The 14,840-nt window shown below is 38.2% G+C and overlaps 1 protein-coding gene across 5 annotated transcripts in view; it reads right to left on the bottom strand.

Annotated features, from left to right (window-relative positions):
* Positions 1-14,840, bottom strand: part of ADAMTSL1 (ADAMTS like 1) — a 398,190-nt gene that overhangs the window by 61,685 nt on the left and 321,665 nt on the right. For all 5 annotated transcript variants that reach the window (XM_038124997.1, XM_038124998.1, XM_038124995.1 and 2 more), the window contains 2 exons: positions 13,308-13,609; positions 8,674-8,803 (listed from right to left, as the gene is read on the bottom strand). In XM_038124997.1, the coding sequence (XP_037980925.1) occupies positions 8,674-8,803; positions 13,308-13,609 (432 nt within the window). The remainder of the gene's footprint in view (positions 1-8,673; positions 8,804-13,307; positions 13,610-14,840) is intronic.

Consider the following 14,840-nt stretch of genomic DNA (forward strand, 5'->3'; position numbering starts at 1 on the left):
TTCTACAGGATGAACTATTCCTGAACTATATAATCAAGGAAAAATATACAAACAGACTGTCTCTCAAATTAAAGCATATACAATATTTCTCTAGTTTTTTTAGTAGGGGAAAGAACTTAAGAATATATCTGTATATAACTATATGGTATTGTGATTGAACTCAGGAAACTCAAAATGTCTGCTTACATTCCATGTTTTGCAATGAGTTCCCTTCAATGTCCTTCTGGAAATGTAGTGCAAAAAAGGCAGTACAAGAGTTTTGTTCCAAGGGTGAATCCAGAACCAGTATTTTATGCTGAATTTTATATTTGTATTTTATATTTACAATGAACAACCTGGAAAAGATCAAAACATGGGTCCATGGGAATCTCAAGCAGGGTGAAGGCAACCTCTAGTGTCAACACAGGCTGGTGAATGAACAGATGGAGAGCAGCCCTGCTGAGAAGGACTTGGGGGTGCTGGGGGCACCCCCAAGGAGGTTGGACATGACCGAGCCATGGGCACTCACAGCTCAGAAATACAAATGTGCTCTGAGCTGCATCCAAAGCAGCGTGGCCAGCAGGGCCAGGGAGGGGATTCTGCCCCTCTGCTCTGCTCTGCTGAGACCCCACCTGCAGGGCTGCATCCAGCATAGGAAGGACATGGACCAATTGGAGCATGTCCAGAGGAGGCCATGAAGATTATTGGAGGGATGCAAAAATTCTTCTGTGAGGAAAGGCTGAGAGGATTGGGATTACTCAGCCAGAATAAGAGAGGGCTTTGGGGTGACCTAATAGCAGCCTTCCAAGTACCTGAAGGGAGCCTACAAGAAAGATGGAGAGACTGTTTACAAGAGCATGTACTGACAGGACAAGGGGGGATGGCTTCAAACTGAGAGTAGATTTAGATTACATATTAGGAATAAAGTCTTTACCGTGAGGGTGGTGAGACACTGGCACAGCTTTCCCACAGAAATTGTGGAAGAACAATCCCTGCAGGTGTTCAAGACCAGTTTGGATTAGACTCTGAGCAACTTGGTCTAGTGGAAGATATCCCTGCCCATGCCAGGGGTGTTGGAAATACATGATCTTTAAGGTCCTTCCAAAACCATTCTATGTTCCTTTTTACTTACCAATAAGATATTTAGTAGTTCACTCACTCTTCTCTATTAAAAGATGCTTTTTTCACATTGGCAGTAAGCCACCAAAACATACCGGTGCTCCTCACTTAGAGTGGGGAGGCTCTAAACTCATGTTATACCCACAAACTGTCAAAAACGACTGTTAAAGTAGTCAGATTCATGGAAATATCAAGTGATTCTGACTCAATGGAAGGAAAAATTCCATTCAAAGTGATGGTATCGTAAAAGTTGTGGTGTACATAGGCAAATTTAAAGGTATTAAAACATGTCATATCTCCATCCTAATTGCTCTATCTATGTAGATTTGTGTGCAGAATCCACATACTCCAGAATGGCAACTTAATGCACTTCTCCAAATTTTCCTGAGTGAGAACCTGGCTCCTTAGATCTTGCAGAAAATAGTGACTTAAGACAATGCAGTTTGCTTCCTCATGGCAGGGGAAATGTACTTGTCTTATGTACCTGAAAATATTTGTTCAGACCTGAACAGTGTAAGCATTACAATTAAACAAACAAACACACTTCCATACAATACAGTTACAAATCTGTGGATCCATTGGGTGGTAATTAGACGTGTGGAACTTTGTGCGAGCACTCCAAGTGTCTCCCAGAGCTGTGAATGAACTACTATCAGCTGGCTAGAATATACAATACATCAGCTTAGTCACAATTCTAATGGGTAATTGCACATTGAAGATGGAAATTTTCATGGGCACAAATAGGTCTTGCTGTGCTTCTGAGATGTGACATACCTACTTGGCAGATAGAGAATTCATCATCTCATCGGTCTGACTCCTTTATAGGTACTTAATTCACTCCAAACTGAATGGAAGTGAGGGCACCTTCTCCATTTATTTCATGTGTGCATCTTTCTGATGAGTAACTGTGTTACAGAACCATACAATGTATTTTTGAGAATTAGGACCTTTTTTTAATTTTTTTTTGCTAATCTTATCTTTTCATCCATAAATGTTTATTGGTTTGAAAGTACTGGGTATTTCTCAGACTCCTACAAATTACTTCAGCAGTACTGTAAGTGGAAGATATAATGGTGCTGTTCAGTTCACCCTTTTTTAAAGGAAGTGAAGATTGTAAAATCAACAATTTATTGTAGCTTGTTTCATATGTTAATGCTGAAGTGAAAAAGTTAATTCTGCTCATTATGCTACAAAATGTTTGACTTCATATTTGGCACAAAAGGAAAGACATGGGGTTTTTTTGCTGTTGTTGGGGAAGCTTCTTTGGGGAATGAAATCCTGCTGCTGAGTCAGGAAATTAATACTCAAGAAGATTGAGAAAAATTTAGAGAAAAAAATGAGGAGTAGAAGCTAATATATGAAACACTGGTGTGAGAGGGTATTTGTTCAAAATACAAAAAAAATATCAAGTGGCAGTGGATTCTAAATTCTTGCATAAGTGAAGAGAAAGGTTAGGAGAAATGGACTGTATTAAGGTGATGAAACCCAGAAAACTGACTGTGCCAGGAAGAAAAAGAAGAGTAAGTCTGCTTAGCAGAGGAACTCAATAAGTCCCTAGCATGAGTTAAAGCTAATACTCATCACAAACCAAGCTATAACAAAACAAAACAGTGTTAGGGCATGACAAAATTGTTTCAACACAATGGTGTACTAACTTGGAGAAATTAGTGAACTGGAGATCTATGTAGAGGAAAACTATCTATCTAAGTATACAGTACTTCTGATAAAGAAGTGTGATTTATCATTCAAAGTAAGAAGGTTATATGGTAGAAGTTACAAAAAAAAATTTGTAATTGCACCCTAATATTTTATGGAGATAGTAGTCTGATGGGAATAGAAGCTGAAATGAAGGAAAATGTCTCTTAATGTAATCATATCTCATGAAGGAACCATCATATTATTTAAAAGCAAAATGGGCGAAGACCTCTGAAACTTTAAACTAGAAGAGCTGGAGGCAGGGTGTGATGGAGGCTCCAGAGTTCCTCTGACCCTCCTAACTTGCATGTTGCTTTGCTTCACATTTTGATGGGACAGACATAGCCGAAAAGAGTCTCCTTGGGGACTTCACTGTAACTGCAGCTGAATAAAGGATGCTGAAGAGCCAGAGAGAACAACCAGAGAGAAAGAGGAAGGGCAGGCTGCCAGACACATCTTGGACAATCTCTTGAGAGCTGGAAAGGGTGCAAAGCAGGAGATTGTATTATGAAAAAGGAGAGAGAAGAGAAATGTTTTTAGGTCACAGATTAATATGTTTTAAGGCCAGGGCTGTATTACAGTGATGGGGGTAGTCATGCAGGTAATGCAGGTAAGAGCATAACAGAGCCGCCTAGGGAGGGCATCTTGTTTAGATGTCTCTGCACAGGCCTGTGTTTAGTATAGTAAAGCTTTAGCATAGTAAAGACCTTATGATTCCCTCACCAAGTCCATGGCTTCAGTCTAAGATTTTCTCAAACTGAAGGCATCAAATAGGGGCAAATCTGCCCTGTGTAATATGCCCCCAGCATATTCCTTCTAATGTCTGATTCTCCAACCTCTTCCACCACAGTCCCAGCTGTGGTCTGTGATCCCAGAAGGCTCTATGGGCCACATCTTAAGAGGTTCTCAAAGCCATTCTCAATGTGCTTCAGCTAAAAATAGACCCAAATGCATCCCATTAGAAAAATTCGCCACTTGTTTGTGAGGATTTGAAAACCTGTCTGAGTCACAAAGAGACAGTAATACCATCTTTGCCTCATTAATGCTAATTCTAATTTACAACTCTGAAAAAAACCCCAAAATGCAAGAACTGGTAGCTTTTGATAATAACAAGAACTGGTATCCCCTTCCAATAAGGCTATAGTGCAATATCTGCAGACATAATGACTTGCAGATCTTTTAACCTTTTTCATGAACTAGATAGAAATGCTCTAACATTTCCCCCCACCGATGGAAAACACATCTGTATTGACACCCTTCCACACATAGGTCACCTTTAATGGATTAGAGAAAGCTCTGGCCCTTTCACCCATATTGAATTAATTTCAGATGGGAGCATGCCTTACACTAAGTCTGGCCTATCACCAATCTAATGCCTTGAAAAACATGTTGATTTTTTTAATCCTTTGTAGTTTAAGTTCAGCTGAGAAATAGAGCAAAACAGATGACAATACCTCATTTAGCAAATAAACATTAAAATAAGAACAGGTGATTTATCACACAAACACAAATCAAGCCAACACAGAAGAAAAGAAAAAGAAAGAGAAAAAAAAAGAATTAGGCAATGAGGTAGAGTCCAGGCTAACTCAGGCAATATTTGCCCTTTTAGTTAGGTATCAGAACTACTCAGATGGTTTCCTATCTTTTCTTGCAAACCACAGAGGGTTGAAGTGGTAAAGAGAGAGTGCTGGGGTGAAATTTTGTGCTATTCCTAGAATCATCTGCTTTTTCTTCTTCATTTTTTTTTTCCTTTTCATTTTGTAGAATTCAGCTGTTTTTTGTTGCACAGAAATAAAAGTTCAGTAAAAATTCAGTTTTTGAAAATATTGATGAACAAAGCTGTAAAAATTGCCTGTAATTTCCTCCATTTTCAGTCATCTGGTTTTCATTGCTTTGATTCTCTCTTCCCTACTCCATACATATTTACCAAAACTTTTCAACACGCATTGACCAAATTATTGAGCAGTTATAATTAATAACAGAGTTACAACATTCTCTTTCACCCCTTTGGTAGAGCTTGTTGGCTCACCATGACGTGCTCATGCTGTTGCTTTATAAACAAGAGCAATGATATCTGATTAGATGATGACTGCCTCTGTAATTCAGGCTATGGAGGCTGAGGAAAAGACACATTTTGGATATTATTTTATTACTGAAAACAGCCAAGCTAACACTGAAACAGGGTTCTTCTAATTGGTTTTTTTTTTTTTTGGTAGTTCAGAATACTAACATAGCAGTTAGCAAAACTGAGTGATCTTCCCTTTTGTATTTTTAACTTAGAGAAGAAACTTCGAGACACTGAACAGCTATTCTGAGTTCACTTCTGGAAGACTGTGCTCTGCTCAGTTATTGCTATGTAATTCTTCAAGTGGTACAGCTTGACTGACACAAATTAAGTAACTGAATGACTGAATTAAAATTGTCATAGTCTTCATTCCTCTCTTTCCTGTAGAAAGCATGCTGGCTCTCCTAGTACATCAAAACAAGGTATATCCTTTTTGTAGAAATATTAAACTAAGTTAATGACAACAAATTTTACTCTGTAGCTAATGTGTTGAAAGTCAGTTATTAGCTCCCATCTTAGCAATCAGCTCTGCAGTGTTTCCCATTTTCTTAATTCAGTTCAAAATGGGAAATTTTGTTACACTGCTTTCCAGGAGAAGATGATCTGGACTCTTTTTCTGCTATTGTTCTTGGAGCAATAAGCAAAAAACTCTCAACAAAATTTGAAACCCCAGGAGACTCAGTTGGGATTTGAGTATGGAGGAAATCTTCCAATTTTTTGTATGCAGTTCTTCCTGATTCTTAATCTTTCTTCTGTAAGAATTGTAAGTATGGGATTTTTCTGACTCCATACAGCTGTGAGTATCTGAAGATAAATTTCTGTGGTTTAATTTTTGTCTCTCTTCCATGTACTCAGAATAGTAATGTGCTAAGATATTAAGCCAGAATTCCAAAGAAAATTTCAAAGCATTCTCAGCTGCTGTACAAACACCATCATCTCTCAGTGTTTTCATAAATGTGAAGTATATTGCCAGTATATTCTACCTTTTACCGTATTCTGTTCCAAGACAGACCCAGGCAATTACAGATTGAAAAGGTTGATGACACCATAGGTTAATTTCAAGTATTAAGTGAGTAAGGAAGTTTTCTAATCTATACACATCTGTTTTCAGTAAGGAACAAAATGAACAGTAACCCAGTTACTGTGCGGATCCTTTTAGTATCATTCTTCTAAAGTGTCCAAAAGAAAAAAGACAGATCAAAACCAGAATGAAATTATTCTTCACCTACTAATTCTACAGTATCTTTCTTGAGGTCTTTCTGACCCTCCAGAAAGCCTGATAAGATTCTGTAGTTCAGTGCTTTTGTCTATCTATAGTAAAACAGCTAAAACAATTGTTTACATCTTACACGACTAGGCTTTTGAGAGGCTACAGAGTAGCCTCCCATGTAACCAAAACTGCCCGTAGCAGAAGCACCATTAGGCTTTGCAGTTCTAAAACATTTAAATGTTCTCTCTCTCTCTACAGCTAAGCAAGATCTTTAACTGTGCTAGATTTAGACATAATCATTAAATTCTAAGCATGCTGGGCTGCTTAGGTTCAAGAAATATCACTGGAATAATTTCTCTAAATATATAAGAAGAGAATTTTTATTCTCTTGGGCAAGGCTTCTCAGCCTTTTCTTCATGCTGTGGACAATATTTCCTTGCCTACCTAGACATTCATCACCATCTCAGTTGCCTTTTCAGTGGAACGCCTCTTCTACCCACAACAACTGCATACTCCAGCAGTCACTTATACATCAAGAATATTTTAGGAAAGTGGTTTTTATAATTTTAGCTTCTGTTAATGCACTTAAGCAGCTGGAAAACAGAGAGAAGAGCCAACACTATGAGACCAGCCAGCTCTCTCTATAAGTCATCAGCAAGAGCTCTGGGAAGTATCAATGGTTCACAGATTTTGGAAACTCCTGTAGAAGAGATCTAAGTTCACGGCCACAGTGCATTATAATTTTTGGACTTGTCAGTGGGTAGAAATGCCTTCATCAGCATACATAAGGACATGATTTTAGCCTAAATTTTCATCAGACTCCTGGATAAAAATTTCTTGAATTAGAATTCTGAAGTATCTTATGATTTAAACAAGGAAAAAATATCAATCCTTTATTTTTTCCTTTAAAAAAAGTATTAGAGTGGCTGTAAATAATGATTACAAAGCAAAAGTTTTTAGGCACTCTTTCATTAATATACCATTGTATTTAACACAGTGACATTGCTAGATGTAGCACTTCAGAAACATGAAGGAAATTAAAGGTAATTATCCCACAGCCTGCCTGGGAGACACATCAACTTGCCTTGTTGCCTCTCTCTCCATTAGCCACACTGCCTGCAGTCTGCAGGCCTACTTGCTCTGACCAGAGGAACAATTTTGCAGAGTAAGTGCTGTTTTTCATCCTGGGCCTGCAGACAGGCAATTTCCTCCAGACTGAGGGGGCTTCAGGTGAGAAGTTGTATATACAGGGGAGAGAGTAATTTCCCCTCTTCTCAGTTGCAGCCCTAGGGGTGGATTAAAGCTGCTTAGTCTTCCCCCTCTGCAGCAAACCCCTTTCACCTTCGCTTCACTAGCTGATTCTCACCTACCGAATGATCCTCTTGTAATTCATGGAGGGAAATGCATACCTATGGCTGCTTTAAAGTAGCTCCATTCTGGTAGCAAGGTTACCACAGCCTGTGGATAATCACGCAGATGAATTCGAGGAGTATTCATGCAATTACTCAGATTACTTTTGTAACAAAAATCACATAAAAACCACATACTGGCCTACAGGAATGTGTTTTGTTTTTTCTTAACTACTGAGTACTTATTTTTCATGTCAGAATTGGTGGTTGTTCAATCTTGTACCATGCACTCACAGCAGCACTGATGCTTCTACGTGTGAATTACCACAAGAGTTTCACCTACAAAGTAATTTACAAATATATCTATAATATTTCTGTGTTATTTTCAGCAATAAAGACAATTTAACAAAGTTAGGGTTGCAGTATCATCATAAGCAATGCTTATAATGCTTTGGTAAAGAAATTTCAATCTATTTGTGTCTGCTTGTCACAAACTCAAAATCCTGATTACCAACCAAACTGTTATTTATGTCCTTATTGTTATTTCATGCTGGCCATTTTTGATTTTTAATGTGAACCTTCTCTGTGTATCCCAAATCTACTATTATTCATAACAACATGAATAGCCTGTAGTCTTATAAATCATACATACATCTATCAGTAAATGCTCTAAGGTATATCTACTACCTGGACAGTGCTGAGTGTTTTAAATAGTCCAAAGTTATATGTCAATGTATTTAAAATCTGCTGCAGTGTCACAGTGGAGCAAATGCACCTGTGTACGGCTGGGAAAAAATATGTATACAGTACCTCCTATAGACTTGACAGGCCCTATTTAATAAACCATAAGAATGTCATAGCAGCTTTTTTTTTGTTGTCAAGGGGGCAGATGTGAATCTCTGCTGAGAAAGATCTGCTGTTTAAGAGTCATGATTGTGGAAAACTGCCTGAGGCCAGGGACAAGCAGGTTCTGCAAAACCTTTCCTGAGAGGAGAGGTTGGAGAAGTCTCTTTAAACTTGACAAAACTCTGGGTAAAGTTAAGCCAATCGATAAACTGTTTACTTGAAGGACTTGAAGAGGCAAACAGTCTGAAGTTTGCCCTTTGATCTCACTGCTGCTTTGTACTTCCTGGTCAATATGATTGTGGCAGGAAGAGGGTGTAAGCCCCTGCAGTCTAAGAAAGTCATGTTTGAGGCACTGTGTTTCTCCAGACTACAAGGCAATAGAGTTTGGGGTCACTTAAAATTATGCCTACCTTGGGGGGCAGGGGTCCAGGCTACAGGACTTCAGCAGCTGTGGAGGACGACGGCTGCTAACACACAGAGTTTCATCTGCAATCTCCCTAGTTTGTTTGTTCAGGCAGGTCACCACAGCCTCCTGGATACCTGCACACAACAAATAATGGTCACAACCAGCTCTCCGTACCTGCAGGGGCAGCCAGGGTCAGGGGTGGGCCCAACAGGACCAGCAAGGCTGCAGCACGTGGTCACACCCAGCCTCGGGCTGGCAGCTCTGGGGCTGCAGCCCCAGCTGCACACTTGTCATTGCTTTCAGTGTCTGTGAAAGGTTTCTCAGTGCTGCAGTGAATAGTCCATGGATTTATTCACTGCCCACCTCTCTGGGCAGAAAATTGTCCAGTGCACTCATTTTTTTCCTTTTTGCATAAAGTGCAATGAGGCACTTTATTTTTCAGGCCAAGCAGGCTAAGGTGTGAAGATGGCCATAGCTTTCACATGCTATATTTTAACCAACCGCATGATTTGCAAAAGCAAAGTAAAACATGGTCAGACAATTCAGCTTTTCTCAGTTTACTCTTCATCCATGGGCCTGCACCCAAACTAAAGATGCAAACCTGTAGAATATATCTGAGAGCTGGGAAAGAATGAGTTAGAGAGACCTGGGATAGAACAGCAGCTGTTGGACTAAGAGAAACTGGAATAGTTGGTCATTATAGTTTAACTCAGAAATTCCTTGTTACAGCCAAAATCCCTATGTAGTGTATAGTTACTCTCACTTTTCCTATGACTAAGAGCATCACAGGCTTTTTGGATTACAAGGTTAGAAAGCTAGAACATCAGGGATTACAACATTACATGCCACAGGGAAGAGGAATGGATGAGAAAGGATCTATTTCCCCATGGATAAAAGGGGTCTGAGAGGGTCTGAGGATAATAATTGGCCTGAACTTCCTGAGAATCTAATCCACAGTAGTTCAAATACAATGAAAGTATGCTTTTTACATTCATTCTGGAGACATGAGTTGGGAAAAGATTAGCTGAACTCGCAGCAATTACATTACATTTTCAAAACCACCACTTTTCCAAAATGTCTCACAAATTTTTTAAGACGCTAATGTGAAGGGAAAAAAAAAACCAAACCAAAACAAAGTGTTTTAAGACCTTAGAGACCTCCAAAAACAGAGTTAACAATATATTCTGGTATTTCTAATTCCAGAGCATGTCATTAGGCAAAAAATTATTTCATATCCTTCAAGAAGACCAAAGTGAAATATAGCTGATCATAGTCACTGTATTCCTGACATTATTCACAAATTCATTCTCCTTAATCTCAGTATAGGCTGGGGCCCCCAGAAAAGAGGCTTTTTAACCATTTTTTTGGCTGCTATGTGCGTAAGCCTATTAAGGTCATGGCTATAACACACGATTATGCAGTGTCTCTCCCATATCCCAGATATCAAAAAAAAGAAAGATACTTGACAGTTTTGGACATGGACACCAACATCAAAATTACCAAAGTCCTTGTAGTCAGCTAATGCTGTTGGCAGTGTCCTTCTTTACAAGATGGCCCCATATTTTCAATTTTGTTATTCAAGTCATCTCTCAAAAGACTTTAAAAAATTGGAAAAAGGGTAGCCTAGTAAAAAGACAGAACTAATGGTACTGATTTATATCTAGGAAAAGACACTTTAAAAACTTATATATATGAACAAGATGTTGACTGCTCATAATGAAGTCACGTTCATTATTTTTCTAGCTCACTCATTTTTCTGTTGAGCATGTCATCAAATTCTGTGCAGCAAGCACAGGCTTATGGATTCTCCAGAATGGAATGCTCCTGGCTGAAGAACAGAGGTGGTTCTCTACCTGATGGGAAATGGCACTGTGTTCAAACTACTGCTCTCTATTTTGCATGGAACATCTGTGCAGGCCTGATATCAAGACCAATTTGATGAAGCCAGGAAAGAAGGGCTGCTGATCCAGAGGTATGGAAACCATGAAAGTATTTTTCCAGACTCTGTGGAAAGAAACCACAGATTCCTGCCACATGCTGGTTGATGTGTTTCTGTTTGCTAGGCATACAGCTCACTCACCTTCTGTATGTCCTTCTCAAATAAAATTTTGTAAACTGAGTCTACTTCAGTTTTTCCTCTCTGAAGGGAGTCACCAGTGAGCTCTTGAACAATTATTATCAATTTAACACTTTTACATTGCTTGTTTCAATATTGAATACTGAAAAGTGATGACTATGAGGTCTTGAATTCAACCTTTTCTCCATTTCTCAAGCTGATGGTTTTACATTATCAAATTCATATAGCTAAGCTTTGATACTACAGTTCTTCACTTTTCAGTATCCAACCAGTCCTAAACCTCACAGTGAGTTCATTCCTCATGCTTATTTTTCTCATCTAAGTCATCTCTGATTACAATTCCAATAATTCTTGTCCATACTACAGGCATTCTAGTCTGTCTATTAAAATTTCTTGTTATCTTTGACAGATCCAGTAATCTTGCCTGACAGCACAGATATCAAAGAAAAAGCTTCCTGTCTGAATATGGTTGCTAGAATGTTTATTGACAATTTTTGGCTTTAATAGCTCGTTCCAGAAAACAAAGAACCCAACCCAACCCAAACAAAAAAACCCTTGAAACAAACAACCCCCCCCCCCCCAAAAAAAAAAAAACAAACCCAAAAAACAAACAAAAGTAGAGAGAGAGAGTGAAAAAAATCTGGCTGGCTCCAGCAGTAAAAAATGTGATCAGAATTACTTTCTTTAGCTTCCTCTTGAATGTCACACTACTGTGTCCCAGCATAATGATAATAACTGTCCCTCTGTTTTTCGTAGGTCAATGTGGCAAATGGTTATAAGCTTTAAATTAGGATGGCTCATTGAACATTTAGAAAATGTAAAAACTTTTGATCATAAATCAGAAGTTCCACAGTACAGAGATAATTAAAAAAGGTATATGAATTTCAGGGAGTTCATATGCCAAGTAATTGAATTCAAAACATTATTTACTGCACAATATGATTAGAACAAAAGCTGTCAGCTTTAAAATTGCTTTCCTTGGGAAAAAAAAGAAATCAATAGTTCTCAATAGGAAATCACAGTATAAAAATGTGTACTGGTGGGATGTGAATCTATGCAGTCTAAGTTCACTTTCAAAACACCATCAAATGAGAATTCTATGTTTATATCTACCAGGATAGAATAATTGTTACATGATATTTGATGACAGCTCTGGGAAATGAAGCCACCAGCAGCAGACTATATAACTAACTCATTCCTTCTGGTTGCTGCTTCTGGGAGGTGAAAGGTTACTTCTGCATCTATCCAGTTTCTTCTCCCAGGACTCTAAAACCAGTAAAATTAGTTTGACCAGTCTGGCACCTATAGCTACAAAAATATCTGACTTAGCATCTGTAAATCCAGAAAGTTTGGAGTTGATGTCAGACAAAAAGAAATCTTAGCTAGAACTTCTTGCTGACAATTCAAAGAGATTAACTTTATAAAGAAAAATGTCTTCTACAAGTCTGTCTCTGTGAATTACATTTGAAAAATACAAGCATGAGCTCTATATTCTAAGAAATTACTTCATTTCAAGAGGATATTTCTAGGAACTGTTCAGGTTTTGGTAGTCATAGTAAAAGTGATGAATTGTTACTGCACGCCAGTAACACAAACACATTACATATACTCTTGTAACATCAGACCAAAAGCAAGCACAGAAAACCTTTGCATTATTTTCTAGTAATTGTGATTTCCAAGACTATAACTGATTACCTGTGAATCTGTACATATTATTAAGTCATAAAGTGCTGAGTTGTTTTCAGTTCTACAGTACATAGTTTGCATTTTTCTATAGTAATCCTTTATTAAATCACCTGAAAGTTGTAAAGTAAAAATACAAGAGCTGGAAAAATCTAGATTTAAGTAAAAAAAATACTGGACTGAACATATTTCTCAGAACTAGTTAGATAAAATGATGGGGGAAAAAAAGCATATCGGAAATGTGTGTTAATGGTCTACAGTATGTGCAACCTGAGAATTTGATTAATTTTGAGAAACTACAATTGCCAAGCCTGCTTGTTTCAGATGACCACATAATTAGTGCCATTTTGACATAAGTTTTCTTTTGCACTGGGATTGGAGCTGATGTCCCTTATTGATAGGAGATAAGGAATGGCTGAGCCCTTGAGATATCTGTTACTTTTTTCATCTGCTGTGGGAGGACAATTTACTTCCATATGCTTTTGCTTGCACAGAGCAACCCAAGGGATAGGAACTAAAAATGATATGTGATTGTTAACACGTACCACCAGGCCCCTTTAACATTTAGCTTTTTTTGGTGATTGCCTTTGGGTGATCAGTTGATAAAGGAAAGAGAAATAGGTGATAAACTGAGCACTCTTAATGAGAGTCTGAGCACATACCCGGAAATCCTGGGCTAAAATATATTGTGCACATGGAATTTTTTGCCTTTCTTATCTTGCCTTTTCAAATATGTTTGGACTCAACAATCTTAAAGTTTTATTTCCTTCCTAGATGATTCTAACTAGCCATAGCAAAGCATGTCTAGTATTAAGTACCAAGCACACACTTGAAGAAGGAAAGAAAACAAATCCAGCACAGAAACATTTTGCACTTACCTCCTCCACAGGACTCTGAGCACTTTGTAAAGCCTTCATATTCCCAGTCATAGAGCTCATCGAACTCCTGCAAGCTGCCATGCAAAAGCAGAGTCTCCTCTGGGGTGTATTCAGTTGCCTCCCCACTGCAGGGACCACTGTAACAGGCTCTCTGAGACACAGGTTTGGGACCTTCACATTCATCGATGGGCAGATCAGCCACAGACTGAGAGAAAGAGAGGAGTACTTGGCATTTCACAAGCCGCATCTGGCTGCCTACTCCACAGGTGACACTACAGGTGGACCAAGCCTCAGGAATAAACCTGTGAGAGGAAGAGAGCAAGGCAAGGCATGTCCACAAATTGCCAGGGAAGCAAAAGCAGATACCCCTATCCAGGTCAAATTTTATTTAATGAAAAACAAGTACTTCATCTCATCATACATGTATTAAAAACTACACACAGGAGGTTCTATTGACAGCTCAGTGGCAAGTCTCCTCATATCCAAGAAGTAAGACAAACCCTTGTAACACTGACCTTGATCCTAAAACATCTCAGTGCAAGTCATCTAGCAATCTCCCAATGTGCCCAATGTACATGATGATCCTGCTAGCTACCTTTGTCAAGTATTCAACCTAGATAATCTTTGCCTTAGTTGTTAATTTTTTTTCACTAGTAAGTATAGAGCAGGCTGTTGTTATCAGGTAATTGCAGGACTACATGGAAAATAATTTCAATTGTTTTTCTTGTGTCACAGGAACTGTTTTTAAAGTCTTAATTTGAAGCTAGCAACAGGTGAAGAGAATTCATAATTTCTTAAGCTTTTTTTGCTATTTATTTTATTTTTCTTTCAAAATTTATATAAATTAATTTTTAAAAAATTAAATTAATTTTTTTTTCCCAGAGGACATTTACCTTCCTCTCATTAAAAACAAAACAAAACAAAACAAAAACAAACCCAATAGTGTTCAATTTCTGTTGTGGATTTGTGTATCTGTTGCACTTGTCTTACTGATCAGTAGCCCTTATATGCTCCAAATTTTTCCTTCTGGAAGTCCATTAATATTTTATTAAAAGCACTTTGCAGTTATCATTACAATAGAACAGACTGAATTCCATCTCTTGTCATTTTCCTCAGAAATTGAATAATTTCTCAGTTTTTCTGTGTTGTCATTGCTTTTTCAATGTCAGTGCTATGAACTGGACTAGCATTTTACTCAAAGTTATCAAGCCTAATATTCACATCCAACTCTGTACCACATCATTACTACTTTGTTGCAGTAATGTAACACATCTTTTGCTGAGCTCATGCTGAACTAAGCTGACTCCTGAATCTATGCAGAAACAATAGTTTAAGGGCACTCTGTAACCTGCAATACCTGTGCTTTGATACCCAATGTCAGTGGTATTGGAGCACTGAGTTATGAATACAGGGTAATTTAGATAGCTTTATCTGTCTGTCTTGCCTTCTCTATTTGCCATTCTTCAAGACCTGCCACAGGCAAGTTGTAAGGCAAAGGTTGTAGATATACTTCGAGGACTAGAACAAATGAAT

This window comes from Motacilla alba, chromosome Z (genome assembly GCF_015832195.1).
Source record: "Motacilla alba alba isolate MOTALB_02 chromosome Z, Motacilla_alba_V1.0_pri, whole genome shotgun sequence".
NCBI lineage: Eukaryota > Metazoa > Chordata > Aves > Passeriformes > Motacillidae > Motacilla > Motacilla alba.